Source organism: Lactuca sativa, chromosome 1 (genome assembly GCF_002870075.4).
Source record: "Lactuca sativa cultivar Salinas chromosome 1, Lsat_Salinas_v11, whole genome shotgun sequence".
Taxonomy (NCBI): Eukaryota; Viridiplantae; Streptophyta; class Magnoliopsida; order Asterales; family Asteraceae; genus Lactuca; species Lactuca sativa.
The window spans coordinates 15,445,047-15,463,096 of NC_056623.2; the positions used below are offsets into that span (position 1 = coordinate 15,445,047).

Below are 18,050 nucleotides of genomic sequence, written 5' to 3' on the forward strand. Positions count from 1 at the left end.
TCCAAGTATAAAGAAGGAACCATCGAAAATATATACCTCCATTAAGTGTCAGTGTCATCAATCGTTACAAATTGCATTTCCACAATGTGTGTGTGTGTGTGTATATATATATATATATACATGAGAAAAATAAAAAGTAAGAATTTTAAATTTTTGGTTTATACGGGTCTCATAATTTTTTGGAAAATCACTACCCAAAATCCGTTTCCAAAACTGCGGATATCCAAGTTTTAGATGGCTGAATTTTCCACGATATCCAAAATTTCATAATTTTTGGGATCATATTTCTGTATTCTCATATCGAATTAGCTAAGACCGGCTATTATTACAAATGTATTTATAGAACTCAAGATGATCCCCTTCCTGGGCTACAAGTTGTACACATTTATTTTAAAATATTACACAATAAATACTACTTAATTAAGTGATTTTGGCTGCTTGAATTTCTTTCTAAAGAGGAGCATGTAAAGAGCAGCAGTAGCACCCATCAATGGCAATGTTGATATGACAGCAATGTATGTAAGCATCCATGTTGATCTTCTGTTTTGTTGGAACAGCTGCTCCAACCATTTTTTGATGCTATTCAAATCAACTGCTTTGACCGATGTTTGACCACTTGAGGAAGATACTACATTTTTTGCATCTGGTACAACAAGTACATCAGCAGCAGCAGCACTTTGATCGTTGACTTTCTGTCTCTCAAATTGATCTTCTTCATTTAGTTTTACATTATCAGTGGGTGATGATGGATCATTGGTGATTGCAGCAACCATTCCATTTGAAACATTCACATATGGGCCTTGATCCACATAAGATTCTGGTCCAATATGTGGAGGATTCTGTCACAGAATATATATATAATATATTACAAATTTTTACACTATATAAATCGCAATAACATAAAATTACCACTAAAGAGGAGTATCTAGTTTTATTATAAATTTTTTACCTTCTTTTGGGTATGCATGAAGGGGCTGCAGTGAAGAACACCAAGGAATTCATTTGTAGCTCTCACCCACCTTATGGAAATCGAAGCAACAAGAAAAACAAATTAACATTGTAGATTAAATAAGGTCAAGATTTGAGAATGAAACTTGAAATAAGAATTAAGAGAATACCATAAAGTAGATGCAGTAAGACCCTCAAAGAAGGCAAGATGTCCTCCATGACGTGTTACAGCCAGCACAATATTTTTATTTGCTCTAATAAACATACATAAATTAAAGATGATGATGAGATGAGACCAAAGAGGATGAAATGAGGGAGCACAGTAGAGCATACCTGCACTCATCCCATGGGATTGCCTCCCAGGTACAGACTGGATCATCTAAAGTACTTATACATAGTAACGGAATTGCAACTTTTGTCACATATTGTGCACTGCTGCAATGCCTATAGTATGTATCCACACTCTTCAACAAATAAATAAATAAATAAATAATCAAATTAACAAGTTATGCAAAAAAGAATATTAAAAGGGTTAAATAGGTTTACCTCAAACTTGCCAACTAGACGAGTAGCATAATTGTCAAAATCCCGTATACGACGTGACTAGAAAAAAGAGAAAATAATCACTTTATGTTAAATACTCTGTTAATATTCCAAAAAGTTAAAAAAAATATACGGTGGTTAGCTAACTGAAAAGATAAAATTAAGAAATAACAATGATTTACTGCAATCAGAAACGAATAATATGAGAACATAAACACAGGGAATCAGGAAAGAAATGGTTCACTCCACTGGAAGAAACAAAGTTGTTTGTTTTGTCAGATGTGGAAGGAATTTGATTCCTTATGTTGTTTTTAATGCCACAAATCATTTTTGAAGTTCCACAATATCAATTAATATAAAACTTTATTTTCTAAAAATAAGTAGAAAGTATATTTTTTGATATAATCATACTTGGGTTTTAATGAGCTTTTATTATGTTTAAGTTTTTAGTTTTGTAAATGAAAAATTCATAAATCAGATTAAAATTTTAAACTACACATTTTATTCACATACCTTTAGAATACCATCCCAATCTGCAAGGCGATGGAAAAGAGTTTGATGTCTGCAATCAGAAATTATAATTAACAACGGAAGCTTTTTCATCAAAAAAAAAAATTAAAATGCCAAAACAGTGTGTAGTAGAGTGTCTGTTGTGTTTAAGTGAGGATATGAGTATTACTACATACAGTTTTGCATACTGTTGAAGACCAACAGTAAGAGCCCTATCATAGAATTTTTGAACAGTCCTGCGACATATGAATCTAGACCCAATCTGCCAGCCAACAGATGGATATACATATAAATAAACAATTGCTGTCAAAAAGTGATACACATGAACAAAAAGGCTCATATACATTTCTAAGGGATAAATGCAAGAAACAGTGACATATGTATATTAATTTGCAATGTTTGAAATACAAGTTATGATGAATCTTGATAAATAATAGAGCACAGCACAACACTAACCAAAAGGTCCCAAGGAGAGCAGATAGCAACTGCACCAGCTATAGGAACATCCTCCCCATCTTCTCCAAGATACTTCACCTGATACACAATCAACTAACTCATCATATATAAACAAACTTTTAGTCAATCAAGACCAAAAAAAACAAGTAACCCATCTATATACATGAATCAGCAACCCAATCTTTAGTCTAGATGATGTGTACACCAGTAGACTCCTTATTGCAACTCATTTATATCCATAACATAAAATGAAAAATCACCCCAAGTCACATGTTCTAGTCTTTAGTTAGATACTTGATTATAGTTATTCATATTTCAGTATATAAGCAGCATTGTAAATTAATTTTGAGTAATCTTTCAGTTTCAACAACAAAACAAACTTGAAGCATGGACTTAAGAAATAAAAAGAATAGAGAGTAGTTCTGTTGCATAGCTTGTAACATAGGGCATAACAATAATAATTAGGAAAGAAAATATAAAATATAAAAATATTGCAAGATTAAAGGTACCAGAATATTGGCACCAATGCTAGTTCCAACAAGAAAAAGAGGTGCATTGGGATATTCACGATGAAGATCGTTGATGACATCTCGTGTGTCTTTTGTCCACCCCGCATTATAGAAGCAATCAGACTGCAAACCAAAAATGATACCAACTTAATGATCTCAAAGCATTTGATAAAGTAACATTTAAAATTTTTTTTTTTTTTTTTTTTTTTTTTTTGGTATAATGATCAATCAATCTATGTATGTATAGGTTGTAGAATGAATTTAGTTAAGAGTTGTATTTCAGTTTAATTAATCTACTGACCGTAACAGAAACTCCTCCAAGTCCGCGGTGATTGCAAATAACAACATCCCACCCTCGTTCGGCAGTGGAGTAAGCAAGATGCTTGATGTACTAACAATCAATTCATATTCTCAATATTCTCAATATTTTCAAAATGAAAGTAGGGTGTTATAATAAACAAGATCAATGAAAGTTTGTTGTTATTTCTTGCATTTAACCCTTGAAACTAACATTAGAACAACAATGGACTGTCCAAATGGCATTTGCACTAAAAGAAATGCCCAAAAGAAACAAAGCAGCAGATTCAGCAATAATTAGGCCATGAACATGAGTTTGAACTTACAGCTGCAGAGGAATCACTAGTTAATCCAGGAATTACAATTAAGATGGGAGTTTTATCATGCCTCAAAGCAGCATTGTCTTCACATTTTGAACCTCCTAAAACTGTAAAATTATACAAAATTCAGATCACAATAAATAAAAATCTTGTATGCATGTTTTACAATTCAATTTACAAGCTTCTCATGATGGAATACATTTTTTTCAGAATCAAGACTGATGATAATTTCTCCTAGAAAGATTCTAAAGGTATAAATGCATCAAACAACAATGTACTTTCACATATTTGTGTATTATAAAAACCTACTTTCATTTCTTTCTATAAAAGCATTATACTTTCATTTTGTTCTTAGTAAGACATTGTACGTGAATTATTGCATTATATTTTCTGTTGTATTGCTTATTATAGCACTGAAAATTGTTTTGTATTTGGATGGCATTGCTTTAACTGGGCAGATATTTTCACAGAGCAATGCTGTAATAGGAAGAAATGAAAATAGGTTGCTTTAATATCATTTAAACTACATTGCTATTGCTTGCATTTAACCCAATTTTAAATAGCAAACACCATGCCAAGCATCATCATCTACAAGTTCACACAACTGCCTTCCCTTATGAGTTGGAGAGCTTAATATATTAGAAGAAAGATGTATTCAACAGCTAAACAACCACTACATCCTACGAAAGCAGTAATAATATATTTGTCAAAGATATTAGCTATGATCATGAATAATTTAAATCTGCAGAAGATATGTTTTAATCATCAATATTTATGAATATTTTGTTTCCCTAGATTAGGACATAGAAGCTGAACTTCAGGCTAAAAAACCTGTATCTTAGAGCTACTAATTAGCTTGTCTGTTTAGTATTATAATGAGATAAAAGTTAGTGACAACATACAGGCACTTTAAGCATACGTTACCATGAATTATAATTTACATATTTGAAAATGCACTTCTTAAGTTACCCCTTATAGGCTTTTTTGTAACTTCTTGCATAGTCTATAAGTCGCATCATACTAAATCACAAAATAATATTAACATCTTGGCATGTATTATTATTAAAACTGTTAAATGACATGGATATTTTTTGATCAGGTACAGAAGAAATGTTATATGTAAATTACCATCTGAACTCTTTAGCCAATCCAGAGCAAAAGTTCCACCATCAGATGCATGAAATAATTTTCTGAAAGAATAGAAAAGTGAAAAACATATTATAAGAATAACCAAAATGTAAAAAACTGAATTCTGTTCCAAAACACCTAAAATCCATTTCAAAGTACAACGCTGTAGTAGGATGTGATAATAATAAGCAAATAGATGAAAGTGAATTGCTATTTATTGCATTTAACACTTTGGTAATTGGTAGCAATCATGCAAGCAGCCTAAAATTCTGTCACTAAATATTACGCATGATAAGCTTGTTGATATAATAAAACAAGTAACTTCAATCACTACTATCATATGTTAACAACTACTAGATAATATACCCACATTTAGGAATTCAAGGCTTAGCTCCACTCTATTATATCACTTAGTTTTATTTTATCAAACTTAACTTTGTTTCAAGAAGTTCATAGGGTTAAAATGGTATATTAATGTTAGGTGTGTCATATCAAAAAGTACTTTTCACTAAGCATCTTTTTCATTCAGTTAGTTATATCTGGCAAAACCAGACCAAGAAGACATACCTTCTATAATTTACTGCAGGAGGTCTTCCATGGAAATGCAGAAATGTTGTTTGAACATGAGGACTTGAGAGCCAAGGTGTAACCAAGTACCTTAGTAATGAAGCAATCAGCACAAAACAACATAATTAAGTCCTTCACATATACTTATAAGATTAAGAATCGGAAAAATAAAAATAAAAAATTGAACCTGCCATGAAGAAGGCGACACTTTGAAGCGACGCCGTGGTAAATCTCAGAGGCCGAATTGTATGTTAGAGACACCGGAGAACCTTGGAACAGAGTGAGAACATCATGAAAGAAATGGAACTCTAAGAAATTGTAGATGAAAATTATGAGGAAACACACAAAAGCTATTTCATAATGGATTATTGGTATCAATGTGAAGCCCTGGAGGATGAGCTTGAAGGCCCGGGCCGATGCTGCGATTGATTCAGAGAAAGTATCCGCCATACTGATTGGATTCGAAATTTAGAATGGAATCCAAGGAGAGAGAGGGAAGGATGAATCAATCACCCGTTCAGGGAAGAGAAGGAGTATTTGTGATCTACTTCGCCGACTGTGAATCAAGATTGGTGTAGTAGTTCAGCCGACTATGAGAGTTTGTTTGACTTTAGTGGGGCCTTCTGTCACTCTAATTGGAAGCCTTGAAAGCTTTAGGCCACGTCGATGGGCAGCTTTTCTCGCCCAATCGGAATCCCGCCGCCGCCCATAGCCACTAATGCTTATCTCATGCGACGTCTCCTGCCTGCTTGCATCCGGTCATTCTTGCCTCAGGCTGACGCAAGAGACTTCATGGTGGGTTTGGCTCCTAAGTCCTACCCTTGCCAGTTGCCATGATTGGCGTCTTCTCTCTCGCCGCCCATGCCCGTCCATCATCTTCCGCCTGCTTACATCTTTCCGGGCAGATGACGTCGCCGCCGATGTCCTTCCTCACGCTGCCGTCATCCGACATCGAGTTTCCTGTTCTCACATCATACGTCGCCGCCGATGAGTAAGGCACAGAACCCACCGCTTCTCTCCCCATCTGCAAGAAACTGAGAGAAAACACGGACTTCTGGCGTGAAATTAGGCCATTCTCTACTGTCAGTTTTGCTTCTTCAAACAAACAGGTGCACCTCTCGATTCGTTTTAATAAAGAAAACTATTTAGTGTACTTCCATTTTCATTTTTTTTTTCTTGCTTTTCACAAATTCATTCAAACAATGAAATTAGCACAACAACCGAATTTTTCATATTTCACAATTGATGAGTCTAATAAAGATGTTTATTGATAGGATTTATCTGTTGAGGAATGTATATGATCATATGATCTTGGATGGAGTGAAACCAGAGAAAGATACATTTAGCATGCTGATTGGTGATAGCATGAAAGGTGTTTGTCTGCACATTTGTTTCTTCTTACATGTCCAGATGAAATCCACGGTTTTGATTCCTCATGTAGGTGTTCCATATGGTACCTTGAAATTTATTCTTGTGTGTTTTATGTGATGTCGTAGCTCTTTTGGTTTACTCTGGTTTTTGCAGATTTTGACTCCACATTTGTTGTCAACTGCTACAAATGTAACCGAAAATATGATGTGTTTGACCTCAAAGAACACATTAAGTAAAAAGGATTTGGCTAATTAACAAGGGGGTTTTTATGTTGAGCTTTGGAAATCTTGTAAAGATGCTTGTTGAAGATTGTAGCCACATACAAGGTTTGTTAATTGACATTCGGCAAATTGGTTGTTGTTGTTTACTACAAAATAGAAACAATTCTAATTTTATAATGGTTCATAATTAAATCATGAATTATAAAAATCTTTTTTTAGTAACTAATCTATAAATTTAAATATAAAATATTAATTTCTAGATATAAACTATAAAAAATTATATTAATCAAATAGCCTTTTTGGTTTTTTCTAATTAATCAAAATAATAAAAATTTAATCAAAACTAAACCAAATAAGATATATTTATTCGGTTAACCAAACAAAATTAACCAAAAACCGAATAACCCAAACAAAATAAACCAAACATCATTTGGTTTGGTTCAATTATTCGGTTTTGGTTTTTTATCACAACTCTAATATTAGAGTTTGAAAACTCAAAAAAACGTTAAAGCTCCAAATCAAGCAATGAATAAAATTTTTTGATCTTACATTAATGATTAGATGAGAGAAACAAAGTTAGAAATTACTTCATATGCTCATAATAGATAAAAACTTCTAATTTAGAGAAATCCCAAACCCTAGGTCGAGTTTAGATGAAGCAGAAGAAACGACTTGATAATATTTAATATTGTGTCTCAAGAATGTGATTCTAGCTTCTAATATTCAACTAATCTTTAAATTCACCTCTAATTTTCCCCCTAACTCTAAAATCACCATCAAGATTTCCAATGTCTTCCCAAAACCATTCATAAGAGGGAAAGGGTAGAATTAGGGCTTTGATTTTCAATCTTTTCTCTATTGACACTATCAAGTTTTAAGTTTCTTACTGGTATATTTAACCCAAAAGGTTATAATATTATTACAAGGAATATATGAGGAATTAGATTCCTAACATTATTGATCCCAACTAAGTGAAGACAAGGTCAAACCTAAGTTTCATCATAGTTTTGTCTATCATGTTTTAAGTTTCTTACTCGTCTTTTTAACTAACTTTATTTAACCCAACTAAGTCAAGCAGTGACGGAACCATGATAAAGTGGTATCTAAAAACATCACGTAATACAAAATAAGAAAAAAATAAAAACCGCAATTTCATTAGACATAAAGTTCAACTTCAACGTTTTCGGTTGCGACGGCCAAAACCAAAGTTAGTTCTAATAATCTATAAACCAAAGAAAAAGAGAGGTGTTTTTCAGTTTCCACCAAACGCGAGAGATCCACAATTCCCTTCAAGTTGAAAATTTTATTATCATGGAGCAAAAAGTGATAATAGATATCTTTAACATCCGTTTTGATTCCGATAAGTAATTTTTTTCAAAAGAAAATAATAATAATAATAATAATAATAATAATAATAATAATAATAATAATAACTACAACAAAAAGAAAAACAATAAAAGCAATATCAATAGTAATAATAAAAATAAATCATTATTTTTTAAATAAACATAATATATATGTCAACGGTAACTTTCCAAAAACTATTTTAGTTAAAATAAGTGAAATTTAAGGTAGATTTAGGTTATATGCCAAACATGAGGGACCATTTGTGTCAAAAGCCGAAATATGGAGCTTGTTCTTTATTTATTGCAACATCGTAGTGTACGCTAAAGACCTTTTCTCGATTCAGGCTAGTAGGAACGCAAATCTGGGAAAGCCTCTTAACCCTTACCCTTAATAACCTTCCCTTAAACCATTTGAATCGCTTCTCCCTTCTCTTAGCTACCAAACCCGAGAGAAAAAGACTGAAAAATAAGTGAGGTCGGGTAGGGTTTTAGTGAGGAAAAAGACACTACAAGCTCGATCACCGTAACTATACTATTGGAAATTTTGAAGGGGCATCCCGAGCTACCCGGGGCTCCAAGGTGGATCCGCCCCTGAAGTCAAGACAATGTTGAACCCAAGTTTCATCAAATTGACAAATTTAAGTCTCATCTATCAATAGCTTTTCCGAAAAAATCATTTACCAGTATTTCCAACATAGAAGCTATAACTTAAACTATTACATATTAATTTATTACAAGTTAATCCTCAAACATAGTTTCACAAGTTAAATCCGAGTTATGCACAAGTTTCCCAAACTTGGTAAATAACATAAACTATTACATATTAATTTATTACAAGTTAATCCTCAAACACAGTTTCACAAGTTAAGTCCGAGTTATGCACACATTTCCCAAACTTGGTAAATATAGTCCACTGATACTAAAATCTTGATTTAACCTAATTACGCTTTCTAACAACATCAAAACTTTAAGTTCACTTATAAAGCCAAAAGTTCTAGCCCCAAGACTCTAACTCATTATTTTGTTCATTTGTTATGGATGACATTTCATAAGACAAGCTTAAGTTTCACCTTTTTATCACATAATTCTTTTCCAATAATAAAGTTCTAACAAGAGCTTACAAAATCGGTTATCCAAAATTTTGGATACTTTGAGAGTTTCTAAGACTGATATTCGGATCCGCATCCAAAAATTGGATGCAAAATCGAACCTCAAAACTTTTTATATGAATATAGTATATTCAAATTTCATCCAAAAGTTCTACAATGTTTTCTCATCCACATAATAGAATTGTATATTTGGTTTATCAACATAGTATCTTCCTTAAAATTATAGATACTCTACATAAGCCAACGGATTTAGACAAAGGTATCAAACACGTATAAAGAAGGAACCATCGAAAATATACCTCAATTAAGTGTCGGTGTCACCAAATGTTAAAACCAAATATACAAGGAATTGCAATTACAAAGGATAATATTACATAAAACATTAGAAAAATAAAAAGAAGAATTTTGGATTTTTTTGGTTTATACGAGTACCAGAAATTTTTGGAAAATCACTACCCTAAATCCGTTTCCAAAATTACGGATATCTAAGTTTTAGATAGCTAAATTTTCCGATATCCAACATTTCATAATTTTTTGGATCAGATTTCCGTATTTTCAAATCGAATTAGCTAAGGCTGGCTATTATTACAAATTTATTTATAATACCCTACAAGCCCCCCCGAGCTACAAGTTGAACAAATTTATTTTAACATATTACTTAAGTGATTTTGGCTGCTTGAGTTTCTTTCTAAAGAGCATGTAAAGAGTGGCACCCATCAATGGCAATGTTGATATGACAGCAATGTACGTAAGCATCCATGTTGATCTTCTGTTTTGTTGGAACAGCTGCTCCAACCATTTTTTGATGCTATTCAAATCAGCTACTTTGACCGATGTTTGACCAGTCGAACGGGATACTACATTTTTTGCATCTGGTACACGTACAGCAGCATCACTTTCATCATTGACTTTCTGTCTTTCAAATGGATCTTGATCATTTAGTTTCACATTATCAGTAGATGATGATGGATCTTTGGTGATTGCAGCAACCATTCCATTTGAAACATTCACATATGGGCCTTGATCCACAGAAGATTCTGGTCCAATATGCGGAGGATTCTGCCACAGCAGAATATATAATATATTACACATTTTTACACTGATATAAATCGCAATAACATAAAATTACCACTAAAGAGGAATAACGAGTTTTATTTTAACTTTTTTACCTTCTTTTGTGTATGCATGAAGGGGCTGCAGTGAAGAACACCAAAGAATTCATTCACAGCTCTCACCCACCTTATGGAAATCGAAGCAACAAGAAAAACAAATTAACATTGTAGATTAAATAAGGTCCAGATTTGAGAATGAAACTTGAAATAAATATTAAGAGAATACCATAAACTAGATGCAGTAAGACCCTCAAAGAAAGCAAGATGTCCACCATGACGTGTTACAGCCAGCACAATGTTTTTATTTGCTCTAATAAACATACATAAATTAAAGATGATGATGAGATGAGACCAAAGAGGATGAAATGAGGGAGCACAGTAGAGCATACCTGCACTCATCCCATGGGATTGCCTCCCAGGTACAGACTGGATCATCTAAAGCACTTATACATAGTAATGGAATTGCAACTTTTGTCACATATTGTGCACTGCTGCAATGCCTATAGTATGCATCCACACTCTTTAACAACAACAAGAAAAAATCCATCACTAACGAGCAGTTATTATGCAAGAACATTAACTATTAACATGTTTGCTTACCTCAAACTTGCCAACTAGGCGAGTAGCATAATTGTCAAAATCCCTTATACTACGTGACTAGAAAAAAGACAAAATTATCACTATAAGTTAAATACTCTGTTAATATTCTGAATAACCAAAAGTTCAAAAGATATAGAGGCTATGTACCTTTACAATACCATCCCAATCTGCAAGGCGAGAATAAAGAGTTTGATGCCTGCAATCAGAAACTAAAATCAACATGAAAGCCATAGAACCAAATTGGCAAACACGAATACTTGTAACTTCATGTTTAAAGAACAAAAAAAACAATAAATATGCAAAACACTGTATAGTATAATGTCTGTTCTGTTTAAGAGAGCAAATGAGTAGTACATACAGTTGTGCATATTCTTGAAGACCAACAGTAAGAGCTCTATCATAGAACTTTTGAACAGTCCTGCGACATATGAATTTCGACCCAATCTGCCAGCCAACAGAAGATATATGTAAATAAACAGTTGCTGTCAAATCATGATAGATATAATGATTAATTTGCAATGTTTGAAATACAAGTTATGATGAATCTTGATAAATAATAGAGCACAGCACAACACTAACCAAAAGGTCCCAAGGAGAGCAGATAGCAACTGCACCAGCTATAGGAACATCCTCCCCATCTTCTCCAAGATACTTCACCTGATACACAATCAACTAACTCATCATATATAAACAAAGTTTTAGTCAATCAAGACCAAAAAAAACAAGTAACCCATCTATATACATGAATCAGCAACCCAATCTTTAGTCTAGATGATGTGTACACCAGTAGACTCCTTATTGCAACTCATTTATATCCATAACATAAAATGAAAAATCACCCCAAGTCACATGTTCTAGTCTTTAGTTAGATACTTGATTATAGTTATTCATATTTCAGTATATAAGCAGCATTGTAAATTAATTTTGAGTAATCTTTCAGTTTCAACAACAAAACAAACTTGAAGCATGGACTTAAGAAATGAAAAGAATAGAGAGTAGTTCTGTTGCATAGCTTGTAACATAGGGCATAACAATAATAATTAGGAAAGAAAATATAAAATATAAAAATATTGCAAGATTAAAGGTACCAGAATGTTGGCACCAATGCTAGTTCCAACAAGAAAAAGAGGTGCATTGGGATATTCACGATGAAGATCATTGATGACATCCCGTGTGTCTTTTGTCCACCCCGCATTATAGAAGCAATCAGACTGCATATATCATATATAAACAAAATATTACTACAGAGGGTACATACATAAGCTTATAAAATGTTATGTTATACAAAGGAATGTAACAATATGACAGGATACATTACATAATGCCACAACAGAACACAAAATGATACCAACTTGATGATCTCAAAGTGTTTGATAAAGTAACATTCTAAAAAAATGGTATGATAATCAATCTATCTAATAGGTTTTAGACTGAATTTAGTTAATAGTTCTTTTTCAATTTAATTAAAATACATATTAATCTAATTATAATAAAGTACTGACCGTAACAGAAATTCCTCCAAGTCCACGGTGATTGCAAACAACAACATCCCACCCTCGTTCAGCAGTGGAGTAAGCAAGATGCTTGATGTACTAACAATCAATTCATATTCTCAATATAAAACATAAATACAATTTAAATTTATTTTCTTAGAATGCTTTGCTTTGCTTGCACAATTTATTACATTTCTGTTTCTGGAATAGTAGTGAATAATATTACACATTGCTCCTGTAAAGTAGGATGCTATATAAACAAATAAGTAAGAGTACGTTGCTATTCCAAGTACATGTATATTTTTTCCACCATCTAATTCTTATAAGGTATGGATAGTCTGGTATATTGCTAAAACTAGAGCTAATGCATGATATAGCAACATACTTTTACTTATGCGAGTATAATAGCATCCTACTTTCATTTTTTTTTAATTACATCATTGTACTTCCGTTTTTTTTACTGAGAGATTTACTACGGATAATGTATACCCAATCATAGCATTATAATTCCAATTTATTTCTTATTAGGACGTAATACTTTTAATGCCATTGCTCTAATTGTGTAGATTTTTCAAAGTATAAGGTTTTCATAAGAAAAAAAAAATGAAAGTAGGGTGTTATAACCAAAAGAAAAAAAAAAGCAGGTTCAGTAATAATGAACAAGTTTTGCTGGCAAGAATTTGGACTTACAGCTGAAGAAGAATCACTAGTTAATCCAGGAATTACAATTAAGATGGGGGTTTTATCATGCCTCAAAGCAGCACTTTCTTCACATGTTGAATCTCCTAAAACTGCAAAGTTATACAAAATTCAAACCACAATAAATAAAAATATTGCATGCATGTTTTGCAACTCAATTTACAAGCTTCTCATCATGGAATACATTTTTTTTTTAGAATCAAGACTGTTGATAATTTCTCCTACAAAGATTCTAAAGAGATAAATGCATCAAACAACAATGTACTTTCACATATTTGTGTATTATAAAAACCTACTTTCATTTCTTTCTATTAAAGCATTATAGTTTCAGTTTTTTTCTTAGTAAGACATTGTACATGGAAAATTTTACCCAATTATTGCATTACAATTTCTCTTGTATGCATTGCATTTGGATGGCATTGCTATAATTGGGCAGATTTTTTATAGTACAATGTTGTAATAGGAAGAAATGAAAACAGGTTGCTATAATATCAACTGAAGTACATAGCTATTTCTTGCATTTAACCCAATTTTTAATAGCAAACATCATACCAACTATATCGGAAGCAAGATGTATTCTACAACTAAATAACCACTAATCCTAGGAAAACAGTAATAATAAAACTTTCAAAGATATTAGCTATGATTTCATCAATAATTCAAAATGTGCAGAACATATATTTTGAGAAATTAAATATCCTCCTACCTTTTGTTCCTACTCATAAAATAAAGACATGCGGAATCCACTAATTCTCTCTCTTAATCCCCTCTCTTGATTTTGACACTTGTCTTGATCTGATGAGTAGGAAGATGGGTGGGAACAAAATGTAGGAGGATATTTAGTTTCTCATATCTTTTTATCATCAATATTTATGAGTATTTTGTTTCCCTAGATTAGGACATAGAAGCTGAATTTCAGGCTAAAAACCTGTATGTTAGAGGCTAGAGCTACTGATGAGCATGTATGTTTAGTACATAATGAGATATAAATTAGCAACATGATAGACACACTTTATGCATATTTGATTATGAATTATAATTTACATATTTGAAAATGAACTTCTCAAATTACCCTTTATAGGCTTTTTTGTAACTTCTTGAATGGTCTATGAGTTGCATCATACTAAATCACAAGAAGATTTACAAGATAATATTAAAATCTTGGCATGTATTATTAACTGATAAATGACATGGATATTTTCTGATCAGGTACAGAAGAAATGTTATATGTAAATAAATTACCATCTGAACTCTTTAGCCAATCCAGAGCAAAAGTTCCACCATCAGATGCATGGAATAATTTTCTGAAAGAGTAGAAAAACATTACAAGAATAACCAAAATGTAAAAAAAACTGAATTCTGTTCCAAAACATATAGAATCCATTTCTGATGAGGTCAATAAAAGTGATATAACTTTTGGCTACTTTCATTGATCTGTTGATATAGTAAAAAAAGTAATTTCAATACCCGACAAAAGATTATTTACCCCACTACCATCATCTGTTCAATTTTTTTATTACTTGTACCTACTGCAGTACTACTTGTACTTTTCATTTTTAGTTTGACCAAAAAATATTTTAATTTTTTTGTAATTGTAAATAAAACATAAATTAGTAATTATCCTTTCCAGTACTAAACTTGGATGATGTTCATTTTCAATTAAGTTTCTTTTTTCTTTTTTATCTATTTGGAACAACTTCTTGCTTTTCATTTCATCCACCGAGTATAAATCCTAGTTACTCAAAGAAATATTCATCCTCCTAATTATCACTCTCAAAAATTGTGCAACAAATATCAGATGATAGCAACTGCAAACAAAAATTACCAGATAATATGCCCACATTCAGGAATTCAAGGCTTAGATCTTAACTAAAGGGCAATAATTAGGTCCGTTCTATTATATAACTTAGTTTTATCAAACATAACTTTGTTTCAAATAGTTCAAAGGGTTAAAATGGTAAATTCAAGTTATTCAGGTGTTTCATGTGAACACTTGTCAAAAAATACTTTTCACTAAACATCTTTTTCAATTAGTTAGGTCTATCTGGCAAAACCTGACCAAGAAGACATACCTTCTATAATTTACTGCAGGAGGTCTTCCATGGAAATTCAGAAAAGTTGTTTGAATGTGAGGACTTGAAAGCCAAGGTGTAGCCATGTACCTTATTAATGAAGCAATCAGCACAAAACAACATAAGTCCCTCACTTATATAAGCCAAGGTTAAGAATCGTTAAACGAGTAAATCTTTCGACTTAATACAACAAGATGCTTAAATTTTTTGAACTATAATCATGTGCAAACAATGTTAAATTCCTTGAAACCCATAGCACCGCAAGTGAAAATCCATAAGTGAGTTCTCAGGTTAATCACCTTCGTTACTCTTAGGACATTGTGATTTACCCTTTTTATCCATAGCACCACAAAATAAAGTGTTTATATTAAATGTGACTATATATGTGAACAAATAAGGACAAACTAACTCCATCACATCTACCTCACATTCTCAATGACAAAATGAACTAAGAATAAAACTCATATCTTACTCTTTCATAACAGAGAACGTTTTAAATGAGTAGTTTTAGGATCCCAAAGATGCCTAAGTCATGATCAAACTTCTCATGACATATGAATTTCATGAGGAACAAATATTACTTTGTATTTTAGAATTTTATTTTCCTTTTATTTTATTTCGTTTTTAATATATATGTATATAGTGTGACATCGAGGATTCTGTCAATCACTAGCTATCTTAGGCAGTTAACGTTAGTTATTTAGGCATAATTTTGAACATTGAAGATTATGGCTGTACAAATGAAGGTAAGGACCTACTGTATTCCTAGAAATTATTCTGCAATATAAAAAATTCCTCTGAAGTTTATGTTTTATTTGTATTTAGTTATTTACTATGTGATAATCATCCGAATTTCTACTTCAAATACATGAGCATTTAGATGTGTTATTAGAAGGATTCAAGGAATGAACATGGAATTTATGTTACTCTTTGCAGAACCTAATCAGTAAATATAATCAATCGTGTGCTGTTGTTCCCGTTTGTGACTTAATTTACAGCTTTATACCCGCCAGTTGTCTTCTTACACACTAATTGCATTGCCGCTTACAGATTGACATTTTTTCCTTTTGAAAAACAAAGCATGCACAAAACACAGCACGTAATTGTTCTTTTATTCAAAAAATGGATACGAAATCTCTTGGAATCTCAGTTCACTAGAAATAGGGGGAAACATGAATAAAATGGGAGAGAAAAAAAATGAACCTGCCATGAAGAAGGCGACACTTTGAAGCCACACCGTGGTAAATCTCAGAAGCCGAATTGTATGTTAGGGACACCGGAGACCCTCGGAACAGAGTGAGAACATCATGAAAGAAATGGAACTCTAAGAAATTGTAGATGAAAATTATGAGGAAACACACAAAAGCTATTTCATAATGGATTATTGGTATCAATGTCAAGCCCTGGAGGATGAGGTTGAAGGCGTGGGCCGATGCATCAATTGAATCTGAGAAAGTATCCGCCATGTTGATTGGATTGGAATCCAAGGAAAGCGTGAAGGATAAATCAATCAAACATTTGTGATTTACTTCGCCGATTGTGAAATGTGAATCAAGATTGGTGTAGTTTGTTCAGCTGACTGTGAGGTTTGTTTGACTTGAAGGCGTTTGTGGGGCCTTTGTCCGTGCAATTGTAAAGTTTATTATTATTTTTTTCCTTAAATACAACAAAATATTTTTCTTATTACATTTCTATACTCAAATCTAAATGTGACAAATGGATATGGTTTGGGTTTGAGGGTCATGAATTGTGGATCAAAATACATCAACCCAACCCAACCCAACCCATATATGTATTGAGGTTGGCAGGTTGGCAGGTCACAAGTTTATAGGTAGAAATATCAACCCAACCTAACTCATATAACCCGCTTAATTATATAAGTTCGTGGGTTCAGAGATAGGTTTCACCGACGATAGTGGTTTAGGGATAGAGCAATGAGCGGTGGCCGGTTGGGTGGAGCGCAGGTGTACAAGTGGTTTGCAACTTTGCACTGGTGGGTTGGTGGTGTACGGCGTTGATAAGAGATGATACCAGTGGGTGAGCGACAATGAGGTAGCAATGCAAGGATAAGGAGTAGTATATTGTCTTTTTGAGTAACAAGGAATCAAAGATTGAGTTTTTGATTGAGTACGACACGCTGCTCTCGTAAGTCATAATTCATAAATAAATATTAATTTTAAAAAAATATATATAAATATAGTGACGAGTTGACCTACGAACCCAAACACATAACCCAACCCGACCCATGAAATAAGCAGGTTGGCGGGTCAAAAATCTCAAGCCAAACCCGTTTATTTTCGTATCGGTTACGGATTGAGTCAAAAATTATCACCACTACTCAAATCTCATCTTCACCTTTACTAAAATGAAAGTGTGTAAGAGATGAAAAGATTAGTGAGAACATTGTAGCACTAGTATGAAGTTTGGTATTTAGTAGACGTCATAACTACATGTCATATTAAGAAGATAAACGTTGAGCAGCGACACAACTAACATCGTTATTTATAGTTTATAGATCAAACAACTTATTAAAAGCACACCGCACCAACAAACTTCAAAGACCAATACACATTCTAGTTCTTTCCCCTAAAGTACTATATAAATACCATCTTCATGAGCGATTTTAGTTGATATATCCTCTCAAGTCTTCATAATTTAACTTGGGCGTCAGCACGCAATCTCGTGCCCATCATGGATTATAGTTATACAATCTTTCATTTAGTGATTGCAAGTATCAGAGATATATCTT

General features: G+C 32.7%; 2 protein-coding genes and 1 long non-coding RNA gene across 3 annotated transcripts; 1 reads left to right on the forward strand and 2 right to left on the reverse strand.

Annotated features, from left to right (window-relative positions):
* Positions 1–262: 262 nt before the first annotated feature.
* On the reverse strand, positions 263–6,342 carry LOC111916759 (uncharacterized). The gene is made up of 14 exons (XM_023912418.3): positions 5,466–6,342; positions 5,279–5,368; positions 4,712–4,773; positions 3,590–3,690; positions 3,268–3,357; positions 2,967–3,089; positions 2,458–2,535; positions 2,178–2,263; positions 2,005–2,053; positions 1,495–1,551; positions 1,282–1,412; positions 1,119–1,202; positions 950–1,019; positions 263–839 (listed from the first exon to the last, which is right to left on the reverse strand). The coding sequence occupies exons 1-14, from the start codon at positions 5,726–5,728 to the stop codon at positions 417–419; spliced, it is 1,707 nt and encodes a 568-aa protein (XP_023768186.1). The 5' UTR covers positions 5,729–6,342; the 3' UTR covers positions 263–416.
* On the forward strand, positions 6,252–10,169 carry LOC111916760 (uncharacterized). The gene is made up of 3 exons (XR_002858641.3): positions 6,252–6,387; positions 6,553–6,715; positions 6,803–10,169. It is a non-coding gene; the product is annotated as an uncharacterized LOC111916760 (long non-coding RNA).
* Positions 9,599–16,884, reverse strand: LOC111916758 (uncharacterized). Its single transcript, XM_023912417.3, has 14 exons — positions 16,505–16,884; positions 15,302–15,391; positions 14,472–14,533; positions 13,221–13,321; positions 12,540–12,629; positions 12,126–12,248; positions 11,617–11,694; positions 11,396–11,481; positions 11,185–11,233; positions 11,038–11,094; positions 10,827–10,957; positions 10,664–10,747; positions 10,495–10,564; positions 9,599–10,384 (listed from the first exon to the last, which is right to left on the reverse strand). The coding sequence occupies exons 1-14, from the start codon at positions 16,765–16,767 to the stop codon at positions 9,980–9,982; spliced, it is 1,689 nt and encodes a 562-aa protein (XP_023768185.1). The 5' UTR covers positions 16,768–16,884; the 3' UTR covers positions 9,599–9,979.
* Positions 16,885–18,050: the final 1,166 nt, after the last annotated feature.